General features: G+C 36.7%; 1 protein-coding gene across 1 annotated transcript; it reads left to right on the forward strand.

The window, feature by feature from the left end:
* The first annotated feature begins 1,065 nt into the window (after positions 1-1,065).
* On the forward strand, positions 1,066-11,229 carry LOC118810198 (hemopexin-like). Its single transcript, XM_036573823.1, has 10 exons — positions 1,066-1,223; positions 2,198-2,220; positions 3,747-3,854; positions 4,205-4,341; positions 4,520-4,673; positions 6,292-6,504; positions 7,306-7,401; positions 7,498-7,631; positions 8,160-8,307; positions 10,851-11,229. Exons 1-10 carry the CDS (start codon positions 1,156-1,158, stop codon positions 11,075-11,077), a joined length of 1,308 nt encoding a protein of 435 aa, XP_036429716.1. The 5' UTR covers positions 1,066-1,155; the 3' UTR covers positions 11,078-11,229.
* The last annotated feature ends 14,491 nt before the right edge of the window (positions 11,230-25,720 follow it).

Below are 25,720 nucleotides of genomic sequence, written 5' to 3' on the forward strand. Positions count from 1 at the left end.
TCTTTAGAGAAAAAATTACATAAATGACTGATCAACAACAGTGTTTATTTAAATATATTTACATTTAAAATTTATAAAGTGTAGTTTCTATTGAAAAGATGTAATTCAGTAGTGCCCTTTATGTCAGTGTGGATCATGAATGACACTGGAATTTTGACCTTATACTTCATCGGTTGCATCATTTCCTTACATTTAGCAGCAGTTTTGTATGTAAAATGTGTTGACACTAATATCTCTATGCTTCATGCTAAAAATATGAACATATGAACATATATTCAAAAATCTCCGCTGCCAGGACCTAAAATTGCCTGTAGTTGCATAAATACCCATATACAAACACAGTACTGTGCAAAAGTCATGCATTCTTTAAAAATATGGTTCTTCAAGATTTCTTTAGTACAGGAAATAGTTCTATTGATAACTATGAGTTCTATATAGAACCCCATCCATACTAAATGGTTCTTCAGATTGTTGGAGAATGTGTTGTATATGGCTCTATATAGAACCTTTTTGAAAAGGGTTCTATATAGCACCAAAAATGTGTAACTTTTTATGTGCTATATAGAACCATTTTCAAAAAGGACAAACAAATTCTCCATCAATCTGAAGAACCATTTCACCATGCAAACTACCATTTAAGCATACAAAGGTTCTTTGAGTGTTTATGGTTCTATACAGATCTATTGTCTTTACAAAAGAACCAACATTTTTAAGAGTGTAGCATGCACAAAAGCTTAGAGTAGACAAATTGAGTACTGATAGATTTGATATTATACTTAGCGTTGGTGCCTTTTGTGTAATTTTCTGTTAAATATACAGGTCCTGTTTTTTTCTGAGACTGAAAAACGAACAATTTTTCAAACAGAAAAGCCACTTTCATCTGTTCTTGTCCACACAGTGTTTGTATTGACTTCACCTGTAGTAACTGCACTGAAAAGCCCTCTAAGCTCTCCTGCTGTGCTGCATGTGTACGCATGTGCATGTGTTTCCCACCATGTGTGTTTCCATGCTCAAGTGTGTCTGTTACAATCTGTGTGTGGGTGGGTGGGGTGCCTGTCCCCTGTTGCCCCTACATACTCCCATGTAAATGTGTGTATAAATGCTCCTTCTACAGTTGAGCTCTCCCTCCAGCAGGACCAGAGGACCCTACTGACCATGAGGCCGCTCGCCCAAACCCTCACCGTCTGCCTGGCTCTCTCTCTCAGCCTGGCAGCTCCCTCACTGTATGTATTTCACTACAGCACTCATACATCACACATATGTGACAAAGCTTTAAATGATGCTGAACATTTACATTATGTAAAGGTTTTTTAAACTTTAAAATGTTCTTAAAACCTGTATCTAATTTACAAACATAGTTCTTAAAAGAAGTATCCAGTGAAAGGTTTGGAAACAGCTTCACTTTAAAGAACCCCTTTTGGCACCTTTACTGTAAAAAGTGTATTTTTATTAACTCATATCTGTTTTGACTGAACAAATGTGGCTGTGAACATTTTGTATTTTGGCTCTGTCCCTTTCCTTGCTCAATGCTGCTTTGTTTACCACATTTCTGACTACAGACATCACCAGGCTTTCTTATTGTCTTTGTCCCTCAAATATCTTCATTTTACCTCTTTTGCATCCTCCTTCCTCTGCTCTTAATCATTCTCAAATCCACGCCTCCTCACTAACTAATCCTTTCTCTGTAAACTGGCCCATTTCAGCTTCACTTAGCAACAAATGTAACTCTCGCCTACTAACTCTGAATAAGGCAGTGTGAGTGTAATGTTGGGAATAATGCTCTTTCCAGAGGTAAATCTTCAGCAGAGGATGATAAGAGCTTATTTGTGGCAGTCTAAGGTTTATTTGTCTGTTTTGAACATGTGGATAGCTCTGACTACTAACTTGGTGGTAATAGCTGCAGTGCCCCCTGTCGGTGAATTAGCTGAAGTGGAGGCTAGTATTAGATTAAAGGTTTCAGTGAATTTTAGTTAAGAACCGAAAGAGGGCTTGTTCTCCTTCAGTCGACATTTTGGATGTGATTAAACAGTTTATTTTCATACATGAATCAGCGTGTATGTCGTTCATTTTGGAGCATTATCATTTTCTCTCTGTTGCCTAGAAACTCAAGGTGTACTGTTTCAGGAGTTATATGATAAGACAGTAAAATGAGGATAATAATAACCACCTCACATCTCTCTCTCCTCTCCCCCCCTAGATTTGATGGTCCTAAAACAGCAGGTGAGATGCTCTTCGCCTTCCTGTGCTCTAAACATAAGGAATTGTAAATGACTCAAAAAATGTCACGAAACAAAGAATTTCTGGCGAGGAGAATTGACAGTCTAAAATAAATGCATTTAATTCATTTTGGTTCATTTCAGGTAAATGGTCTACAAACAAATGCTCGTGTGCTGCGTTTTCTAGCATAACATTTCAACACTGCTGTCCCGCTTTGCTCAGCACTCGGTAGCAGTAATGCTAGCAAAGTACCTCCCAAAACGTTTGCCATACAAAAGCGCAAATATAAAATAAGATTTCATTGATTTTGTAATGCAATAATTTTTAATTTTCTACTTAACCAAAGTTAAAGGAGATTAATGCTTAAAAAAACAGAAAAACATTTAAAGAATATTTTTAGCAATTTACCCCCATTTCTTGGCGACTCGCGGGCGCCCTCTGGCGTTGCGCCGTCATTATTTTGGTATATTGGGAGGAACAGAAAGTGACGAGGTTCCACATGCACTGTGTCTGACAGTGTGACACATTTCTGCAAATTATTTTGTTGAATAAACGGCAGCTAAGAAAAGTTTCTTGTCGTTTTAGTGTTGTTTCACTTGAAACCAGTAGAGGGCAGTAAGTTAATTAGTATCTACGTAAGTAGTTTGACCAGAGACAGTTTAAGGGGTGCCCATAACAGAGTTCTCTGCCCATAACGTCTCTGGCCTTTCCACTTGCTATTTCTCACAATATATCCAAATCGTGACTACAAAACGCCAGAGGGCGCCCGCGAGCGGGTCCTCAATTAATGGGGATGAATGGAGCTAAACGGCTAAAAATGAAAAGTTAAAATAGTTCCTAACCATTTGTGTGGAACCTTTCTTTTATTTTGAAAAGTAGAAGGGTGTATGTATTTTAAAAGAAACTTACAAGTATCTTTCTGGTTTCCTACATGAGATCCATTAACCAGAGAATTTGCAATGCGGAGAATCGTCACTTTGTCAGACACTAGAGGGTGCTCCCCTCCAAAATGAATGAATGAACTGTGAAGCTTTTGTGTAAAATCATAGGGCTTCATTCAACAACTGTTCGTAAGAAGAAATTTCTTCTGAAAAAACATTTGTGCAGTTTTCTCGAAGATTCTGACATTCACCAATGTTTTCTTATTAGGGATTTGCTCTTAGGTAAGAACAGAATCTACGAACACTCAAGAGCACAAAGGTGCGAACAGTTCTGCGGTTTAGGAACACGTCATGAATTTGTTGTAGACTTTTTTTAGGACCTTTCTCATGAACAAATTTAAGAAAAAACTTAGGAAGATATTAGTGAATGAGGCTCAATGGCCCAAAACATACTTATAAAGCGAGAATGAGGTTCATTTAGTATGTTCTTTACTGGCAAATTCAGTGTCTAAAACAGAACCCAACTGAAGACAAACTGACGATAAGGACCTTTCCCAAGAGCAAATTTAAGAAAACATTTAGGAAGTTATTGGTGAATGAGGCCCAGTTATTCTACCAGAATAACAGTTAGTGTAATCCTTGTCCTAGATCACCATGGTATGGAGAAACACCATGATGCCAAGATAGACCGCTGTCAGGGGGTTGAGTTTGATGCCATTGTTCCTGATGAGCATGGGGTCACCTTCTTCTTCAAAGGTGAGAAAGATACACAGACCTATAGTTTCAGGGCCTGCTGTAGTTTTAGGTTTATGCTTCCTAGTGGCTAGGTTCAGGGTTACTTGGGCTACATGTTTCATGGTTATAAGTTATTATGTAGCTAGGTGGCTAACTTAATTTTAATTATTATTATCTAGGTCTGTAAACAATGATGAAAATTACTACTCTTAAACACAAACGACTAAAGTTAGAATTACTCATGTGTCACACTTTCTCAAGTACAGGTTGTCTTGACTGGACAGCTAAAGTTATAGGCTTATGTTAGGTTGTTAGGTTAGGTTAACTAGTGCTTGCATTTACATTTTGTGTCATCTTTGATTATGTGTCAGGTGACTACATGTGGACTGGATTTCATGGAGATGCTGCACTGTTAAACCGCACATATAAGGAGCTGAGCCACACAGATGCAGCGTTCCGCATGCACCACCCAGACAGCGCTGACCATGACCATATCTTCTTCTTCCTGGTAATCACACAGAAACCAGTTACTCTTTCACACATTCTCAGTGTGGTAGAAGTCATTTACCTGAACATTTCTATCCGTGCTCTGGTGTCATCCATTTGCTGGCAATGGAAGGCATTAAGTATAGCATTACAGACAATACTAGTTTTCACTCCATCCTTTCATCTTCTATCTTTCCAAGGGAGATAAAGTGTTTAGTTATTATCAGCACAAGTTAGAAGAGGGCTATCCCAAAAATATTGCTGAGGTTTTCCCTGGCATCCCCAATCACCTGGACGCAGCAGTGGAATGCCCCAAGGGAGAGTGTGCAGCTGATTCTGTTCTATTCTTCAAGGGTATGGATGTGTTTAAATGCATTTATATGTGTATGTGTCTGTTTGTTCAAGTAATTGCAGTGATACTGGAACCATGTAGCTTGTATCATATCTCAATAATACTTGCAAGTATGGGTTGGCAGAATGAAAATATTTTACCGTTATCATGATACACAATATGTTTTTGTGGATATCGTTAGTAATTAAATAGCACTGACCAACTGCATGTTTCATTACAAAAAGAGCATAATTAGCCCCAATTAGTTTGATTTAATGCAGCAAAGTATGTGAAATGTTGAATAATAATCACTGTAATAATAGTTTTTGATGGCCGTTTTTAAATGTGACACTGTTAATGTATTTGTCTGTGCGTCAAAATGTTGTAATACCTATTGCATATTATAAAAATGTTTATAATTATCGTAATATACTGCTTTTTCCATGTCACCTAGCCCTACTTAGAAGAATAATTATGATTGTTTCTTGTTTTAGGGCCACATCACTACATAGTTTACAAGAGAGGTATTAAGACATATTGTTATCTGAAAAATGGACAAAAGTGGCTACAAACAGCAGCTACCTATAAGCCTGAATTTGGTCCAAGCTTTTATCCATTTTTGTGGATAACATTACTAGGTCTGTTTCTGATTGATTTCCAATAAAACATTAACAATGATACACATGGGCCAGACGTTCAGTAAGACAGGATGATACTTCCACTGATTTTTCACAAATTCTGTATAATTAATGGTTAATAATTATAGTCATTCAGAGTGGTTTGATGTAAAATGCTCCATTCTAAAGAAAATTACTGAGTCAGAACTGTTTATAGTGGCTGTGATAGAAACCAGACTTCTGAAGCATTTAACAGCACTAAAAGCTACCTCAAAGTTACTATACTAAATAGTTGCCAATACATTTTCTGATGCCTGAAACATTGTTTTACAATAGTTTTGAAATATAATTTTAGACTAAAACATATTTTTAAACATCCATTCATGGGGGATAGTTTGGCTACCCAGTCCCTATATAGTGCACAATGTAAGTCATAAAACTATGGCTTCCACTCCCTAATAGTGAACAAAATGTTGAATAAGGTGTCCTGTGGCTGAATACCAAATGGCTTCTTATTAGACAAATAATAATGCACTATTTGTGAGTTGAAGTTCTTATTTCATGACCTACATAGTGCACTACACAGGGAGGAGGGGGTCAACTGGGAAAAGCCCTGTTATAAGGCAAAATAGTACCCAAGGACAACTTCTTCTATCAGATTTACCACTATTTTTCTATTATTAACATAATAATCTCATTGATTGAATTGTGCAGTAATTTTGAAAAATCAGTGAAATTTCCCTTTAAAACTTACATAGCAACACACTGGCAGCATGGACCAAACTTCCATTTGCAGAAATCGAAGTCCTGACTGACTTACAGAATCATCTATGATGATTTAGGACTGCAAACTAGTGGGTATAAACTACCATTACCTTTTAGCTGCATTAGACTTACAGTGCCAGGGCAAAACAAAAAAAAGCAAAATTTTGGGTTGTTGATTATTTTTAGGTTCTTTATAATATTTAATTTTTGACAGAACCCTCTCTTAAATATGTATGCATGTGCTTATCTTGCGCCTCAGATAGCAAGGTGTACCAGTTTGACACCAGGAATAAGGAGGTGAAGTTGAGGCAGTGGTCTCACCTGCCTAACTGCACGGCGGCCATGCGCTGGCTGGAGCACTACTATTGCTTCCACGGACACAACTTCATCCGCTTTCACCCAGTGACTGGTGCTGTAGTGGGCAACTACCCCAAAGACGCCCGGAACTACTTTATGCGCTGTCCCAAATTTGGTGAGGAAAAGAAGTATGAGTAGTTCGTGATTTGGCACTGTTCAGAAGCTTGGAATCACTTGGTATATTAATAATTGTTATTTTATTCACTTATTACTTTATTCACTAATTACTACAGTATGGTTAAAAATATAATGAACTACAATTGAAAATTAAAATGTACACATTTTGTATCAGTATTTAAAGTATTTGGTAACAGCAAATTATTATACCATACATACTACACTAATATTAAATTTAAAATAATGTATTGTAATCTTTATATATAGTCATTTACATTTATCTGCCTTGAGATCTGATCACTATTTTTGAAATATGAGGCATTTTCTCAATTATTATGAACCCACCTCTGTTAATCATTCTGGATACATCTAACATTTCTTTATTGTTACAGCTTCTTACAAATAATTTGAAACATGTGAAGAACAGCATCATATAGAATCATTTTACATATTTATCTGCATCACCGTTCAGTTTGTGTTGGTGAAACTAGTCATTCCACACTTGCTGGTAGTGAATATTTAGTGCAAATATTTTTGCATTTTGGTTGATTTGTACATGTTGTGCAGATTATGAATTTTGTCGCTGTCCAAAAAAACCCTCCATTTTTGTGATGAATGGGCCAATAGAAATGCTCCAAAATCACTTGGTAGAAAACTACTTACATTAAATGTTAAGGCCATTTTTGCCTTCTCCTGTAAAGTCACCATTTTGGAGATACTTGTTTTTCTTTGGACAGTGACAATATACAGCCACATATCGAAGTACTGAGAGTGTGATTTTTGTCCTGTGCGGATAAAGGCCATGGCAGTAATGACACAGAGAGGGAACGCTGCAGCCATGTGCACCTGGATGCCATCACCTCTGATGACCTTGGAAAAGCCTATGCTTTTAGAGGTATGTATGTGTAATTGATTGCTACTACTGTAGTCTGTGTTATACTCAAGATTTTGTCTTGAATAAAACACTGTTATCCTTGATATCCTTATTTAGGAAACTTCTACCTGCGATTGAGTGATCGTCAGGCAGATGGCTGGCATGCCTTTCCAATCAGCAGCACCTGGAAGGAAATTGAGGGTGATGTGGATGCAGCATTTTCATTTGATGGCAAGCTTTACATCATCAAGGTTAGACAATACAGAATCACTCTGGAAACATACCACACCTGATCAATGACTGTGTGGAAACTTTTATAGACATAGGATCTCAAAAATGTATGCTAAATGAATTCTTTTCTTAAGTGTATTTCATAATTAAACTACAGATTTTCACTACCATTTGAAAAGTTTGGAAACTCTTTTCAATAATATAAATGATTCTAATATGATGCTAGTACTTCACAGGTTTCGAACCATTTGTAGGAAGCTGTAAACAATTCAGAAATATGCATCTATGATGAAAAAGGCCATAGATACTTCATGGAACAATGTATGTAATTAAGAATGACGTTATAATAAAATGAATATACAGCCCTCATATTTCAAAAGTGGTGATGGAATCTCAAAGTACTATGAATGACTAGAAATAAATATTAGAGTATATTAAAGTGTCTAACCCTCTAATAACATTTATCAATATACTGAGTGATTCCACGCTTTTGAACACTGTGCCATTATTCTTACAGTGAACTGTTCATTTTGGACTGTCCTCTGTAGGGAGAGCAGTTGTTCGTCTATAAGTCTGGAACAGACTATGCCCTTATTGAAGGCTACCCCAAACCTCTGAAGGATGAGCTAGGTATCGAGGGGCCTATAGATGCTGCCTTTGTTTGCGGAGACTATGAAGTTGTACACGTCATCAAAGGTAAGAAGTTTAGGGTGGGTTGCATCAACAAGGATTAAACTTAAACTTGGGTTAAATCAAGGTTTATCTATTAATCATGTTGCACCAAACTTTAAACCTATCTTAAAAATAATCAGGATTACATTTAATTCATAATTATAAACCTGGATTACTTATTACAGTAAATCTAGATCTAAATCTAAATGTAATCCTGTTTCACCACTACTTTAAACTCAGATTTAAACTTTATGCAGGGGTTAAATTTAAACTTCCAATTTCAGTGGTTCCAAAATGTGTTTAAGAAATATGTGTTCTCTGCAGAACAGAAAATCTCTCTCTCTCTCTGAGTAACACTATACCCCCATATAATGTAGAACATGTAGAGGACTTTGTTGTAACTCACTCACTGATGGTTAACGATTCTTCCCACAAGGGGGCACAATTAGCACTCACGTAGCTTCTGTAGCTTACTGAAATAGAAGAAAATAAATCTCGCTATTGTAGGTACGTTGTACATTTACAAACTGCCTGTAAATGAAGTCAACAGCTGAAGACAGACTGAATGTACTCCAGGTAACGCAGTTTTGTTGAACTGGTTGATCAATGATGAACAGCTTGTCAGCTTTGCCAACATGCTAAGATGCTACTCTAATAATACTCTGTGTTGGGCTTTAGATTTAAGTAATTATTGAGCTTTTACTCTAAAAGTGCAACTTATAGAATAACACAGAGAGTGCTTTGTTTTTAAAATATTTTGATTCAAATTACCAACAGGCATTGTAGATATTTTAAGCAGTCCTCTCAGGTTTGGATGAACAGGTTGGAGGCTCCCGCAGAGCCTCTGGGTCTAATAACGGACTGTTTAAACATCTGAGTTCGGTCCTTACCTGTGAGAGCTGTTTCTGATGTAGAGCTGTGCTAGTTTTCACACAAAATGAAAAAAGTGACTTACAGACAGTGATTAGTGTGGAGAGTGATGTTGTTGCTGTTTACTTATACCTCTGAATCCGTCATGGCGGAAAATCAAAATTATGACTGGTTAAAGTTTTAATCTCAGATTAAGGCTTTATCACTGATTAGTTAATTGAACTTTAAAATGAAATGGTGCAACACAACTCGATTTAAAATAAAACCTAGATTAACAAATCTTTGATTAGCTCTAAAGACATATTATAACAAGACAAACTGAGATACATATACATACACATATACATACATACATACATACATACATACATACACACACACACATACATATATATACACATACATACATACATACATACATACATACATACATACACACACACACACACACACACACACACACACACACACACACACACACACACACACACACACACACAGGTTTTTTTTGTGATGAATCAACAGAAACCAGACACTCGCGGATAAAAAGGAGAATATCAGGTTTACTTCCAGAATCAAAATCCAAAAGCGTAATCAAAGAACAGGCAATAGTCAAATCCAGCAAACCCAGCAAAAGTGTTACGATAAGCATAACACCAGACAAACAAACACAAAAGGGTAAGGCAAAAGACGTAGTCGTAGAGGCAGGCAAAAGGTCAAAACACGAATCAAAACACAGTCCAGCAAAAGTACAAAGGGATTGAGCAAAAAGGCAGAGTCAAAAAACAAAGCAAACGGTCAAAAACAGGATACAAACCATGATGAAGCGCGCTCAGTAGTTTACAGTGAAACAATACCTCGCAAAGCCCGGGCTTATATACTAAACTATGAGTCATATGACTGCACACACAGGTGAAACATATTAGTATTCGGGTGACTGAGAGCGCTGATAGGAGCGTGATAGAGAGTCAGGAGTCATGTGATCTCCCAGAGGAGTCTGGGAGATGGAGTCCATGTCTCTATGAGAACATGCCGGATGTGTGACATTTTTTCATATTTTACTAGATCCAACCCATCCACAGACAGAAGCGTTGACAAAAAAATAGAAAATAATATCAAGGACACACACAAAAAAAAAAAGAAACTAAAAACAAAAAACTACACTATACTTATAATATATGCATGACTGTCTGCTTCATTTTCTTCTCAAATCACCGCTTCGCAACCACTCCATTATCCACCATTATCTCTGTCAAGCTCTCAGCAAGCAAGCATTTCTTCTCAATGTATTTTGAATTTAAAGCTCCACATACTCTAAAGATGTGCATGGAAGACCTGATTCCCCCAAGTTTGATTTTTTTGTTGCTGTGTCATTTTCTACTTCCACACATAAAGTCCTCATCAGAGGTAGGATACAAATGGTCCATACATATTTTTCATGTCTGCTGTGGCAATATGCTTGCTGTTTAGAATGTTTGATGGTTTAAGCTTTAATTTTGCTGCTGTTTTTGTTGTTACACCTCAAATGTCCAAATTTAAGTTAATCATACACTTAGAGAAACTGATTTTAGTTTTGTTTGTTTAGACTATGCAAAAAACCCACCTGTATAATCACAATATGAAATTTTGTGCAGCCCTACCTCAAACTGAAATAAACAGTAATATGTCCAATACTCTGCCTTGGTCTCTTTTCGTAGGTCAGAAAATGTATGACATTGACCTCAGTGCCACACCGCGAACTGTGCAGAAGGACGCCCTACTGCCCTTCCCCAGGGTGGATGCTGGGATGTGCGGTCCAGACGGGGTGAAAGTGTTCGTGGGGGCTCATTACTTTCGGTACAAAAGCCCCATGCTTCTGTCACACAGCCGAATACGTCCACATCCACACAGAATCTCCCTGGAGCTGCTGGGCTGTGACCACTAGAGGGACAGAAACATTAAGAAACTGGTAGCGGTGGAAGTGCACGGTAGAACAGATTTATGACTGATGGAAGATGACGACTAATAAAGGTGACAATGGACACCATGATGTGTAGCATGTGTGAATGTGGCTATAAATTCAACTGTATTGAAAGATACCTTTGCATAACCATTTGATTACATAGAGTACTGTCATTGTCCTCGTTCACCTCTACTCTCTACACCGTAAAAAAAATTTAGCTTGCACAACAAAAAAAACTTGGTACAGAATTTCCCCGAATTTTTTCTTGTTCACTCAACTTTTATAAATTATTTGTTATACTGACTGACATTTTTTTGTCAACACTAAAAGAAATATTTAGTTGAGCTAAGATGAGAATATTTGTTGTACAAAGAAGTACAACTATTCTTGAGCAAAGCTTTTTAAGTTGTACTGACTTTTATTTTTTTGTTTAACAAAGAAAGAAATATGAGTTGTACAAATTTTTATTTCTTTGTTTAACAAAGAAAATGTAGTTTATGTAACCATTACATTCTCGCTTACTAAACAAAGCTTTTTGAAGTTGAGTTAACCAAAAATATTCTTTGGAAGTCAGTACCAAGGAATATTACGTTGTGCCATTAAACTTAAAGAACACAGTTAGTGTCCAGCTCTACAGTAAAACCGTGAATGTGCAGAGAAATAAAAGAGGTAGTACAACACAGGTGATCACAGCTGAACAATCAAATATCTGCCACAGTTTTAAAAAAATAATGTCATACATTAAGCCACTATGTACTGTATCATGTCCTCTAAATTTAACAATTCTTAAAGCTCACCTGTGTTCACTTGTATGTGGACATGAACTGATTACACCAAAAAGCATTCTGAATGGATTGCTTTAATTGTCAAAACAACTTACACAGAACTTGCAATTCATACAAAATGATTGAAATAACAATTACTATTAAGTAAAGAAACAGTTACAAAGGTGTTTACCAAAAACTTCAAACTAAATTGGTGCTGGTGTTGTACTTGATTATATATACACACTCACTGGCCACTTAATTATGTACAGCTACCTTGTGTCTATGCTCACTTCCTATTTAATCAGGTCCATTTAATGTATAAATGCACTTTGTAGTTCTGCAATTGCAGATTGTAGTTGATCTGTTTCTTTTCCTAACTTATTAACCTTTTCACCTCATTTATCAATGATCAGGACCCCCACCTGGACCACCACTGAGCAGGTATTGTTATTATTTCATTCTCAGTACTGCAGTAACACTGGCATAGTAGTATGTGTGGTATTTGTACTACTGTATCAGATACAGCAATGCTTTAAACACATCAGCATCACTGCTGGAGTGAGAATAAAAAAAAAAACACAATATCTACAAGGTGGACCAACAAGGTAGGAGTGTCTAATAGAGTGGACAGTGAGTGGAGACAGTGTTTAAAAACTACAGCAGCACTGCTGTGTCCAATATACCACCCAAATAATATCTGCTCTGTGGTGGTCCTGTGGGGGGTTCTGAACACTGAAGAACAGGGTGAAAGGGGGCTAAAAGGTATGCAGAGAAACAGACAGACTGCAATCTTTAAGTTAGGAATACCTTATAAATGGCCAGTGAGTGTATACGTATGTGTGAGGGAGAGAGAGACAGCAAGAGAATGAACATCTGAAGCCTACCCCACTGTGCTAAACATACTCGTCCCTTAACAGATGTGAAGGTCTCTGGTCAATTTCTTTGTCACTTGCAGCTTGTGAGGATGGATTCTTCATGGCTGTATCAAAAATGAAGAAAAAGTAAGCAAAATTGGTAATAAACACTCACCAGACAAAACATAAGGATGAGAAAAACACCAAGAAAAAGCAAAGACTTATACAATAGAATACAAGAAGGATCATGTTATTGTGAATAACAATGTACTATGTTTTTCACAACATAACACAATCTTGAAAGCTCTTGCTTTCATGCAACAGTTTTGCAAAGTAAAGAAAAAAGCAAAGCATGTGAGCCACAGTTCTAAGTACATCTTAAAATTCATAACATTGGCAATATTTTGAGCTAAATGATGTAGTAAAACATATAATAAAATCTGTACTAATAATACAAAGAGCAATACTATAAACAATACTCTAAGTAAAAGCACCTGGGACAAGCTCTAAGTCCTGATCAGTCAAGAACCAGAAGGATGGCTGTAGGAAGAGAGAACATTTGGTAAAAGTTTAAAATCAACAACTGAATCAGATACAGTCATATTTATTTTGACTAACTAAACTTGTACAAGCATTCAACCCTCTCAAATCTAGCAAAGACTTTGCTTGCATACCTAAAAAATACAAATACTTTTTTGTTCCTGACCTCTTCTGGGCTTAGACAGTCAGTGAAGAGCAGGGTGGGCAAAATACAAATACAAACTTGAGTAAAAGCAGAAACACTCTTAGTTAAATATTACTTCTGTAGACGTATTCACTCAACATTTGAGCTTGAGTACTTGCTTTTAAATTACATAAGTATCATAAGTAAAGGTTATTACAGAAAATGTTAATTTTGAAGAACACTTTCTGTTAAGAAGACTTTGCTATAGACACAAACAGTGAACTCTGATGTCTGCAGCCACACAGGCCTCCTTAACATACATAAATATATCAAATTATATATCAAAATAATATAACTGCAACTGTTAATGTCCATGATTGTATTAAATACAATTCATTATACATAAAACACTAAATTCTTGTTTCACCATTATCTTCCATCAGCATTGACTTTCACAAATAAAAACATATATAAAATGAAATGAAAAATAACCAATTATAGTTTTACGCTTTATGATATCTGATTGACACTGACTTTAAAACCAAGAACTTCTGTAGGTAAAATCGTAAGTACAATACTTTTACTTTAACTAAAATCATATTTTATAAAGATAATTTCTACTTTTACTCAAGTTCAGGAGTTTTGTACTTTGTTCACTCCTGGTGAGAAGGCTCCTGTAGTTGCAATGTGGTGGGCAGGAGGGGCCTAGAAGTAATGGAAAAAGAGGTCCTGAAACAGGACTTTAGTAAAATACATATTTTAAACTTTGGTTGTACAAGATGGGGATCCACTATGGAAGCAGATATATTATTCATGAAAACTCGAGAGGAATAATAATAAAAAAAAAGTTGAGAAAACACAACCCGCTGTAGGCAAGATCAGAGGCATCCTCACCAGTCAGAGATTTAGTGATTTTAAAAAGAAAATGAAAAATCCTGGTGCACATTAGATTAAACTACAGGAAAGGAAGCAAAACAAGTGGTTCAGTCAAACAAAAAAGTTTTGTTACCTAGAAACAAAGCATGGGCACAATCTTTATGGGCCACAATCGTTATGGGCACCCCCCCCCCAACACCTTCCAACACCTTAAGAGTATTTTCCAGTTTCAAAGAAAGAAGCCCACCATCTTACAAGGTCGTCTCCATCTTTAAAAGCTGGCAGACTCTGGTCCACATTGTACTGAAGAATATTAGTCACCAGTTCTGAACAAAGCAGGCCATAGTTCTCTTATGTTTTTCATTTTCCATTAAATTGCCTTAAATCTCAATGTTTTTTATTCAACAATTTGAGGTGGCACAGAAATATGAATAAAAGTCAACTTCAGCTTCACGCTGTAAAAAATGACTCGTCAGTTCAACCAAAAAAATTACTTCATGTGGTAACAAGTAAATTAACTAATTTTATTCAAGCTAAATACATAATTTGAATGAACAATTCTTTGAATCAATGTAACTTTTTGAGTTGAATAAAACTAAATAAACTGCTTGCTACCATATGAAGTAATTTTTTTAGGTTGAACATACGAACCTTTTTTTACAGTGCATGAGTGATGCAATATGTTTATTTTAAATGGTAAGAAACAGAAATACAATCTGTGCTACAGATAGGGGAACTGTTGAGTACTAAGAAAAACAAACCAGCAACGTTAGAGAAAGAAATGTAAATAAAACTGCTTCCATACCTGAGAAATGCTGGTGGAAGATGTAGGAAACGTGGAGGTCATTACAAGAACAGTAGGTTACCAATTTGGGAAAGCCTTAAAGCAATGACATGAATATAAAAGAAAACAAAGGTTGCACAAACATTAGTCTGATACAGGATTTTAAGTCACTTAGCATGTAGTTACCAAATCACGGCTCGGCTGAAATAATAACTTACTGTTTTAACTGTAACTGCAGCTCCAGTCACTCCCTCAGATTTCTGTTTTTATCTTCTAAACTCATGTAAGTGAAGCTGGTCTGTGGTGTGTGAAGCCATTAGCCTGCTAGCCAGCAAGCTAACAAACCCGCACATCACAGAACCTGGTTAGTTTCTCCTTTTCTGTCACTCCAACGCCAGACACTCGACCTCTCTTGCTCAGATTTGAGCCTTTATTCGTCGTGGGTTAGGATAAGTTAGCCGGAACTGAGCCGGTCTTCCAGCAGAGCTGTTAACTTAGCCTGCTAACGTTAGCTAAGCGTGCACAAACACGTTAGTTAGCTAACTATCTAGCTAGCTAATAACTCTAACAAGTATACATACGAGTTTATTAGACATGGAATATAAATATGACACTGTTCCATCCATCCATCCATCCATCATCTAAACCGCTTATCCTTCCGGGTCGCGGTGGACACTGTTCCAACTTCATAAAAAAAATTCTCGTATTATTTTGTGAGAGCACTCATCTAAAAGAGGTGACTCACTAGGCTAGCTACCACAGCAGATAATGGCAAGCTAGCTAGCTACCTAACTGACTGTTAGCAAATGATGCTCAAGTTCGTTTTACCATAATAGCTAAAGAGTTCAACATTAACAAATTATAGTATTAGGTTTGAGTAAATGTCTGACTGAAAAACTGTTGGTACGTCAAATAAACCAAGCATTTACTTACCAGACGTGTTTTGAAGCCTTTCGAAATTTCCAGAAGCTGCTCTAAGCGCGCACTTCCCGCGGTGGACCGTTGGTGACGGCTCGGACCTCAGTACGGGTAGAATCTGCTTCAGTACGGTTAGACTCTGCCTCAGTACGGGTAGAATCTGCTTCAGTACGGGTAGAATCTGCCCGTGTATTTTTTCCCTAAACATAAGTTGCCGAGTCTCGCCCGTACCCGTCCCGATTCCAGTGTGCCAAAACTCTTAACCGACACTGCCGCACAGCAAACGAGCTCGGCCGACTCTTCATGTTAGCTGGGTTATTAGCCCGTTAGCATGTTAGCTAGCGTCGTCTAGCTAACCGCCAGCCTGCTAAGTACAGGAATATAACGTTATAGCTACTTAGTCCAGCTACAGAGAATATACAGTATAAACCAAATAGACTCTGCTAATGGCTGTGTTAAGTGTTAACGTTTGCAGCAAAAAATATTTCTGTGTAGTTTTGTACACTGGGTTTGATGTACTCTGTTAAAAAGCTCCATGTTCATAGAGAATCAGTTGAACGCTACTGAATCAGTTTGCTGAACAGCAGACCCGCCCAGGTACTAGAACCCATGTAAAAACGTTAACGTTACATCAACTTTAAATTGTCAGTTGATGCAGCATGTGTGCTATAAGACAGCCATAAACACAGGATAGATTGTTGAGTCAGTTAAATCATCATGAGAAAGTTGGGCCAACTGTATTTTTTAAATTTGCCTAACATATAGCGAGTTGGATTTTTTACAGTGTACTGAATTTTTAATACCACCAGCACTCAGCTTTTCCATCCTTCTAACCACCAGCACCGCCCAGGTCATCTCTTTCTTATTTCATGCATCGCATTTTCAGCTTCGCATAAATCTTGTCATTTTGTGCATTTCTCCCTGCATGTTTTTTATGTCTAGCCTGACCCCTTTGACATTTTCTGTCTTTTAGGAGTTCCTTCACCTATTATACATGCTATGGATTATTAAAGATGCTAAAGGTTTCCTACTTTTCAACCGTCTGAAACCGGACACCCCTATGCCCACATATATAAAGTCAAAATTCCATTAGGCTCACCTCTAATGTTTCTTTCAGCTGTATTTTGCATTTGACTCTGCCAGTGTCAGCAATGGTTTGTTCCTTAAAACAAGCTCTTACAACATTTAGCAGGCAATCTTATTCAGATCAGCTTACACATGTGCTCTACTATCCACTCAAAGAATCTATCCTAGCTAGAAAGAAAGATACAGATGCAAAACATAGCATAAGTGCAATACAATGCTTTCCAATAAGTGTTCACTTAAGTACTTCACAAAGAGCTGGGTCACGTGTTTACTGTTTACAGCCAAGTTTGTTCCACTACCTGGTCTTCAAAGTTTTTACTCTTTGAAGTTTTAATGAATTCAGACAATCCTATTAATTATCACTCATACCTGAGACATGTAGTTGATATGGTGCTTAATTCTGATACATTAATGTTAGTTCAGCAGCTTTGATGTGGAATTTCAACATTTACTGATTTGATGAGAATCTGAAGTTTGATGGGCTCTCATGACAGAAACGCTGTCATGTTTAACAATAAATGCATTTTGCAGATGCTGAATCGTTTGGATTCTTGGTAATCCATGTCTCTGATTCTTCATTTTGAAGTTGTTATTGAACAATTATTGGAAAGAGCAGGCCATTTTCTGCACTTCTTCTTGATTTCAGACAAATTCTGTGACTGGTGGTAGCTCTCGTTATGATTGGCCATTGAGTTATTATGTTAATTATGCTAAATGACACAGCTGGACAAAAATATCATAATGGAAGGGGAAGTGACAACTGAATGGACTAAAATATTCTTGCTTGTTTTTTCCTACACCATATTGCAAAAACTGGACAAATGATAGTCAAAACCGGACACCCAGACACACGGTCTTAAAACCGGAAGGGTGGCAACCCTAAAGAGCCCAGATGTGAGAAATTTAACAGTTTACCAAATGATTCCTTAGCTTTGTTTGGTTTCCTCAGCCTCTGAATCTAAAAACGTCAAATCGTTTGCTGGCTTTACGTTATAGCCCCAAACAGGATAAACTTGCATTTTAATTTTCTAGTGATTACATCATTCACATCTACTTACTGTTTTCCACACAGAACTATCTTGAGGCCTTTGTTTACAAACATTTGAATTATCTCTGTACTTTACCCTACCTGTTTAAGACTCTGAAAAAGCCTTTTCTAGTGTGCATTTTGAGCAATTCTCTGAATTATTCTTTTTTTCCTGGCAGCTTTGACACCTTTGTCTGGTTTCTGTTTTTTGATTCTACTTTCCTGGTTTTGGTAACCTGACTCGTTCCCCTGTTTTTCACAGAGAGCCACCTGTTACAGATACTATGTACTTTAAAGGGCCCATGTCCTACATGTTTCCTGCTTTTTTTTTTACCCCCACTGAGGTCCACTTATAGCATCAAGTGTGGTTTTATGTACCAGAAAGCACTCATAATTCATTTTACCTTCCATTTCCAATCTGTCTTTGTTAAACAGGCTGTTTTGTTACTGTGCCTGATATATGTAAATGAGATCTGTTCTAATTGGCTGCCCCGTATTGTGCCTCATTAAAAAAGCACTGCAAGCTGAAACACTTCTTATAGCTGCGTGAATAGGCAGAGCTAAACTGCTGTAGGCTGCATGGGTGGATATATGTAAATATGTTGGTTGTCTTGACGTCACAGAAACAATGAAACAGGCTGTATTTTTGCAGCTAGTTTTCATATATAAACTTTGTGGACTAGGAGTGAATGGTATGTTTTGAAACTTCAGCATGTGTACATAATGTAGTTCTACAATTACAGACTGTAGTCCATCTGTTTCTTTGCGTACTTTGTTAGCCCACTTTTACCCTGTTGTCCAGTAGTCAGGACCCCCATGGACCCTCACAGAGCAGGTACTATTTGGGTGGTGGATCATTCTCAGCACTTCAGTAACTCTAACGTGGTGGTGGTGTGGTAGTGTGTGTTGCGCTGGGCTGAGTGGATCAGACACAGCAGTGCTGCTGGAGTTTTTAAACACTTCAGTGTCACTGCTGGACTGAGAGTAGTCCACCAACCAAAAATATCCAGCCAACAGCGTCCTGTGGGCAGCGCCCTGTGGGCAGCGTCCCGTGACTACTGATGAAGGACTAGAGGATGACCAACACAAACCTGCAGCAGCAGATGAGCTATCGTCTCTGACTTTACATCTACAAGGTGGACTGACAAGGTAGGAGTGTCTAATAGAGCGGACAGTGAGGGGACACAGTGTTTATAAACTCCAGCAGCACTGCTGTGTCTGATCCACTCGTGTCAGCACAACACACTAACACACCACCACCACATCAGTGTCATTGCAGTGCTGAGAATGATCCACCACCCAAATAATACCTGCTCTGTGAGGGTCCATGGGAGTCCTGACCACTGAAGAACAGGGTAAAAGCGGGCTAAGAAAGTATGCAGAGAAACAGATGGACTACAGTCTGTAATTGTAGAATTAATGCCCAGACAGCTGCAGTTTGTATGTAGTGCAATTAAAGAGCATGGTGAGAACAAACTGGAAATAAAAGCTCCACATCATTTGAGAAATTGATATTGACAGTGTGTGGCCATGTGCATAAAAAATGGGGTGCAGTAAATAGGCATAGCTTATGTAAGCAGATGAAGTGTACAAAATCCAAGCAATTCATTATTGACAGATAAATTGAGCAGACATGGTTATTTTGCCTAAAACTACAAACTGGGTTTCTGAGTATCTCTTTATTGTTTACATTATTTAAAGGGGAATCCACCAATTTTCAAAGTTTCTGTATGATTAAAGGGTTCAGGTGTAAGCAAAATCATTTGGAGTGGTTTGTTGTGAAATGCTCCATTCTAGAGAAACTAACAGTGTCAGAATTGTGTACAGTGGTGGTGATGGGAACCAGATGTCTGAAGCATTTAATGGATCTAAAAGCTAGTCCACATAAAGTTATAACACAACACTGCCCGATGCCAGAGACATTGCTTTACAATATTTTGAGAAAAATACATTTTTAAAGTAGGTAAGTAAGGTGTTATAAAGCAAATAGTTCCCAAAGAAAACTTTTGAATTGATCACTATTTTATCATTATAAACATTACATATAAAAATCCAGAAGACGTGTAGGTTCACTGGTCACTTTAGATCATACAAAAAAAATGGCTATATTTGTGCCATAGATATCGAGACCCCTGGTTACTATCACCGCAACTGTGGAGTAATCTTCTTTCTTAGTTTCTCTATAATGAACAATTGTACCTCAAAACACTCTGAATGACTTTATTTACATCTCAACCATTGCATTATGCAGAGATTTTGAAAAATCTGTGGAATTCCACTTTAAGTAATGCATTTTACACAGGGAATATACCTTATTGCAATTGAAATCATTGTGTATATGATGATAAAGATTTAGGTAAATAAGAAAAAAACAATCTAATTTATGCTTTATTAATGGTTTATTGTTGTTTTAAATAACAGAGGACTATGTATTGCCTTCACTTTATGCCACTTTACTGCATATCATCTTTGGTCAAGGTACGTGCAGTTCTGCTAGTACTATACTGTACTGTAAACAAATTGCTTTCCATCATAATAAATGTACAGTGGAAAACACCAGTGTTGAATTAATTCATATAATGTCTTCAATGGACACCAGTAAGAATTACACTTGAAAAAAGTAATGTATTGAATTGACTTGAGTCAACTGCACATCACTTTCACATGAATAAAATATATCACATCAAAGTAAGTAAACTGACAGACAAAATTGTGTTCATGTTATATATTCATTCACGTGGAAATGACATGGACCTACACATTATCAAGTAAACTGAATATATTTCATGCATTTTCAGTATAACTGCAGTTTTTACAGTATTTTATTAGTAAAATCTGATGAAGTTTATCAGTTTCTTTTGCATGTCCTCTCTAGGGTAGGCGGGTTTGTTCAATAGCGAGGTTAGCAGCAGGCCAGCGGGGGACCCACCATTGCAGACGTGCTGCAGAGAGAGCAGGGTTCATGGGGCAATAGATCTGGCAGGGAGCCCTCAGTGCTGAGCTCCAGTGGCCTTGGCTCCACCTCAGGAGGGATCGCTGGTGGCAGGGGTCCGCACGGTCACTGACTCAGGCAACGTGACTTCATCTCACACTCATGCATCTTACACAAACCTACCAGCACTGAAGGAGATTCACTTCTTAGAGAACATAAAACTGAGCACATAACTGGACTGGGACTATAGAGGAACTAATGTAAAAAGTGCAACTAAAAGATTAGATGCACTTACATCAGCAAAAGCAGTTTATTTGTTTATTTTTGCAGAAGTGTCAGTCGAACAAGATCATGAAGTATGCTAGACCTTCCTTGTCACTGCACAGTTTTTTTCCTTTTTTCTCCAGCTTGAAAGGCATTGTGACAATTTCCATTTAAAGGCAAGGTTTCTAGTTACAAGGTCAGTCACTGCTTTCAGGACAGGGTTCAGTGTAAGCTGGGCATAAGCAAACATGTTAATGCACAGAAAGAAATGGCATTGCATTAATCAAGACTGTCTGTTGCAGAGGTGTCTAGATCCAGTAAAGTTCAGTAAAGTTTATTTACTAGTGAAAACTTTGATGAAGTGGATTAGGTTAGGTTAGAGTTAATTCTGCACAGCACAATGAGAGGGGAAATTGGGTTTTGTCTGTTTTGCATGGTTTATCCTGTACAGTGGAAAATACTTGAGTGATTATACCTCATTCCTATACCATAGTATTATGTTGGAAGATTGTACTTTTTAAAGTACTTACATTTGCATTTAGTATAAGACTTTATCCTGATAGTGATGTTTGGGTGGTTTCATTTTAAGGTGACATGTATAAAAAATATCTCCAAAACTCATTTTAAACATTGGATGGAAGTAAACGGAATGCACTTTTTTCCATGTAAGTTTTGATCCTTTCTATTGGTTTCATTATAGAATTTTCTTCTGTGGGTATAAAAATAAAAAAAAAAAATCACCAAAAATGGTGATACAAAGCTTTGTCTGACAGTGACACATGGCTACACTAATTTATCTTTGTGTAAGGCATTTGTTTCCACACCAAACAGAATTTGTTGAAGAGGGTAAAGACAAGGGATATTGTCTAGTCTGGGTTACATGGAGTGTGGTCAGCTTATGGCCAGCATTCAACATTCTTTAACTTTTCACTTTTTTATATACTTTCATATATTTGGGAATGGGTACTTTTTACACCTGTGACAATGAGATGAAATCATGAAGTCAGTTACTCAGTCATGCAATGTAGCCAGTGTAGACTGGCTATTTACTTCTTACCTGCAGATCGTGTCTTAACTATTTAATTTTAAATAGCATCACCCAGTTTTTGCTGCTATACAGAGAGCAATAGATCCTATTGGCAAAACTCATGTTTGGAATCGATGCTACATTTAGGGCTAAAGTATTGCATGAATGGAAGTAATGAATAGAACCTTTTTGAAACCACGTGAAAGATTTTCTCATTTGTAAAAAAGCTGACCAATCAGAAGACAGAGCCACACAGAGCAGCTACTGTAAGACTCACAGAGTTAATGCTAACATCTCTGAACTTTAGAGTCATGGCACGTCCTCTTGTTATCAGTTGATTCCATTTGTTAAAGATTATGTACTGCTCAGTGATTAATGTAAAAGACCAAATATATACATGTTAATACATATAATACATATATTTTACACACACACACACACACACACACACACATATATATATATATATATAGATAGATATAAGTGTGTGTGAGTGTGTATATATATATATATATATATATATATATATATAAAGAAAGAAATCGATAAAAAGCAGGTGTGACCAAAATTAGATGCCAAAAACCTTAAAAATAAAAAATACTAATAATAAGCTAAAATAAGGTTGATCCCTGATCAAATGCTATGTGTTCATAAGTTATTCTGCAGGAGATGGAGGGAGCTTGCTGCAGTATAATAAGAACACCTTCATCTGAGTTGTCTTATGTTACTACTTAGAAGAACAGCAGTCAATTATTGTTATTATCATATTAACACGCTAACAATAATAAGCTGTCATAGTTCCTAGTATTTTGTTTTCATCTGAAGAGCCATTGTACAGTATTAAATAAATGTCAAATGTCTTGAATGTTGTTCTTGCATGATTTATTCATCTGTGCCCCATCAATTATGTCCCATAGATGGAGCTGTAGTTTTGCAGGGTAATACTGTAAATTATTGGCATTACAGTAAGTAGTGCTAAATTTTTAACAACGGCATAACAATTCAAAAAATGCAAAAACGTATAGTATATACTGAAATGTTGTAATGTATTCAATAGTTGAATATTTACCCATTAACCGTCCCCCATGTTCCACAGTGTGCAATGAGCAGTGCTGCAAAGTAGTTTTCTAAATATAATATCTCCTCTGGCATGGTACAGGCCCTGAGTTCACCAAAAAGCAATAATAATATGGTAAAATAAAAGGAAATAAAACAGTAAAAAGGTAATGAATTTGGAAAGAAATGAACAGATTCGCTAATTCATCTTTGATGCAAAATGGTGAGGATGGAGGGGAAAAAAGTCAACACATAACGTCATAATCTATCTAATAATTCTGGCTGCAGATGCTTAAGAGTCAGCATTTGTTTAGTGTGTGGGTGTTGCTTATATGTGGATTAGAAATGTGTGAACATGGAGTATTTGCATGCATTGTATGTCAATTATTTACAGCAATATGAAGTCTGTGCTCATGCATGTAAGAGCACAAAATACTTTTGGCATACCAGTCTTTAATATAAAACATATTAGAATTTTTATCTTGTTTAGGAATATTGGTGTCCAACTAAGGATTGAAAATCCATAGGATAAGCTAAGGATGTATTGTACAATCTGTGAATATCTTGTACTACTACTCTAATGAACTCATAAATGTAAACATCATTTATTGCACTCTATAAGGCCAGAATCTTTCTCTGATTTTCTAGGAATATCTCTAGGAATGGTTCCTGGTTTTTAATATGCATTATTGTCTGAGAACCTGTATTTTACCAATGACCAGTTAGAATAACTCTGTCCTATGGTATAAGAAAGCAAAAGAGAGACCAAGAATTTAGGAGTTTAGTCTGTTAATGATCTCCATATCAAAGTGAAGTGCAGAGGTCAGCAGTTTTTATTTATTTTACTACATGAACAGTGTTACTAACCTTTAGAGGTCTGTAGAATAGACTGGACCCTGATAACTGCACTGGGCATTCTGGAACATTCCTTGCAGAATCTGGATGAATGGATAGTCCCAGATAGAATATTCATTAATCTCCCATTAACATTATGCTGCAAAACAAACAAAATCTCATTTTGAAACTGATATAAGAATGTTAGAAGATTATTCAACTTACTTCTGGACTTGTAAAGTCATTTTACAGTTGTATGCAAAAGTTTTGAGCTTGAAAGTTGATGAACTTAACATGTAGGAAAAAATAAAACCTAAATGTGCCATGTGCAAAAGTTATGGGACATTTTATTTTTCATTTTTCTGTTTTATTTTTTTTCCAATATGTTGAAATTGTGCACTAAAATTTGCAAAAAAGTAGCACATTTATGTTTGCTCCCTATGGAGGACATGTTAACCTAATTTCACCACAGATGTTCAAACGTTTGCGTATGACTGTATCTAGAGAATTTGTCACATTCTATCACCAGATAATTTTATTTTCTTCAAGACAAAATGTACATAATTGCAAACGTATGAACACCTCTGGTCAAATTACATGTTTTATTGATTTTCTCACATCTTTTGCAGAGAACACTTAAATATGACATTTTTTCTGCATATGTTAGTGCACAAATTCTATGAATTTTCTTTTCTTTTCATATTGGAAAAAGTATAACATAACTTTTGCCCAGGCCACAGCTTACATTTTATTTTTTCCCACCATGCTAAATTCAGCAAATAATGAGTAGTTGTGCATTAAAATGTGCAGAAGTGTGTTCACTGTATTTTTTCTCAGAATATCAACAAAACATGTAATTTGGCCATGTAATTTGCTGGGTGCCCTGACATTTGCATATGACTGTAGATATTACACCAACAAACCTATCCCATTTTAGAAAAAATGATATAGTGTTAGCATAAGGCCTTAGGATGAAGCCAATATTCTAACTAAAAATGACCAATTTGGATTGTTGTAGGACAGCAAAAAAGAATGGATATGACCTTTACCACATGTACAGTAACTCGTTTAGGTGGTGGCCATGGTTAAGGGTTAGCTAAGCAGAAAATAAACAAAACGTCAAATATTCAAATGAACCTAACAAACTCCTATTCCTAGAAAGACTAGTTCCTTAATAATATATTTCATCACTATCCCAAAAAAATCTACAAAAGTTTGTGACACCCCTTCGTAGTAAATTTGTCTGCATTAAGGTGCCCTCACTGCTGACACAGGAACTCAAATGAATACACACCTTGTATAATCTTCATAAAAAAGCATTGACAATAGAACGGGATGCTCTGGAGCAGCCACACATGAGCATAAGGTCACCATGTCCAATGCTAAGCATAGGCTAGAGGAGTATGAAACCCCCAGCAGTGGAACTGGAACAAGCAGGACCTTTGGGATGAGTTGTAGCCCAAAACTAATCATACAACATCCGTACCTGATCTCACTGCTGAATGCAATCAAAACAGCAATGTTCTAACATTTAGT

This window comes from Colossoma macropomum, unplaced genomic scaffold, assembly GCF_904425465.1.
Source record: "Colossoma macropomum unplaced genomic scaffold, Colossoma_macropomum, whole genome shotgun sequence".
Lineage (NCBI taxonomy): Eukaryota > Metazoa > Chordata > Actinopteri > Characiformes > Serrasalmidae > Colossoma > Colossoma macropomum.

What these genes read in the sequence shown, in the direction of transcription:
- LOC118810198 (XM_036573823.1), top strand. Translation starts at nt 1,156, where the DNA reads ATGAGGCCGCTCGCCCAAACCCTCACCGTCTGCCTGGCTCTCTCTCTC. An exon ending in TTCTGTTCTATTCTTCAAGG is followed by an intron (nt 4,674 to 6,291) that starts GTATGGATGTGT and finishes CTTGCGCCTCAG; the next exon opens with ATAGCAAGGTGTACCAGTTT. An exon ending in TATGCGCTGTCCCAAATTTG is followed by an intron (nt 6,505 to 7,305) that starts GTGAGGAAAAGA and finishes GTGCGGATAAAG; the next exon opens with GCCATGGCAGTAATGACACA.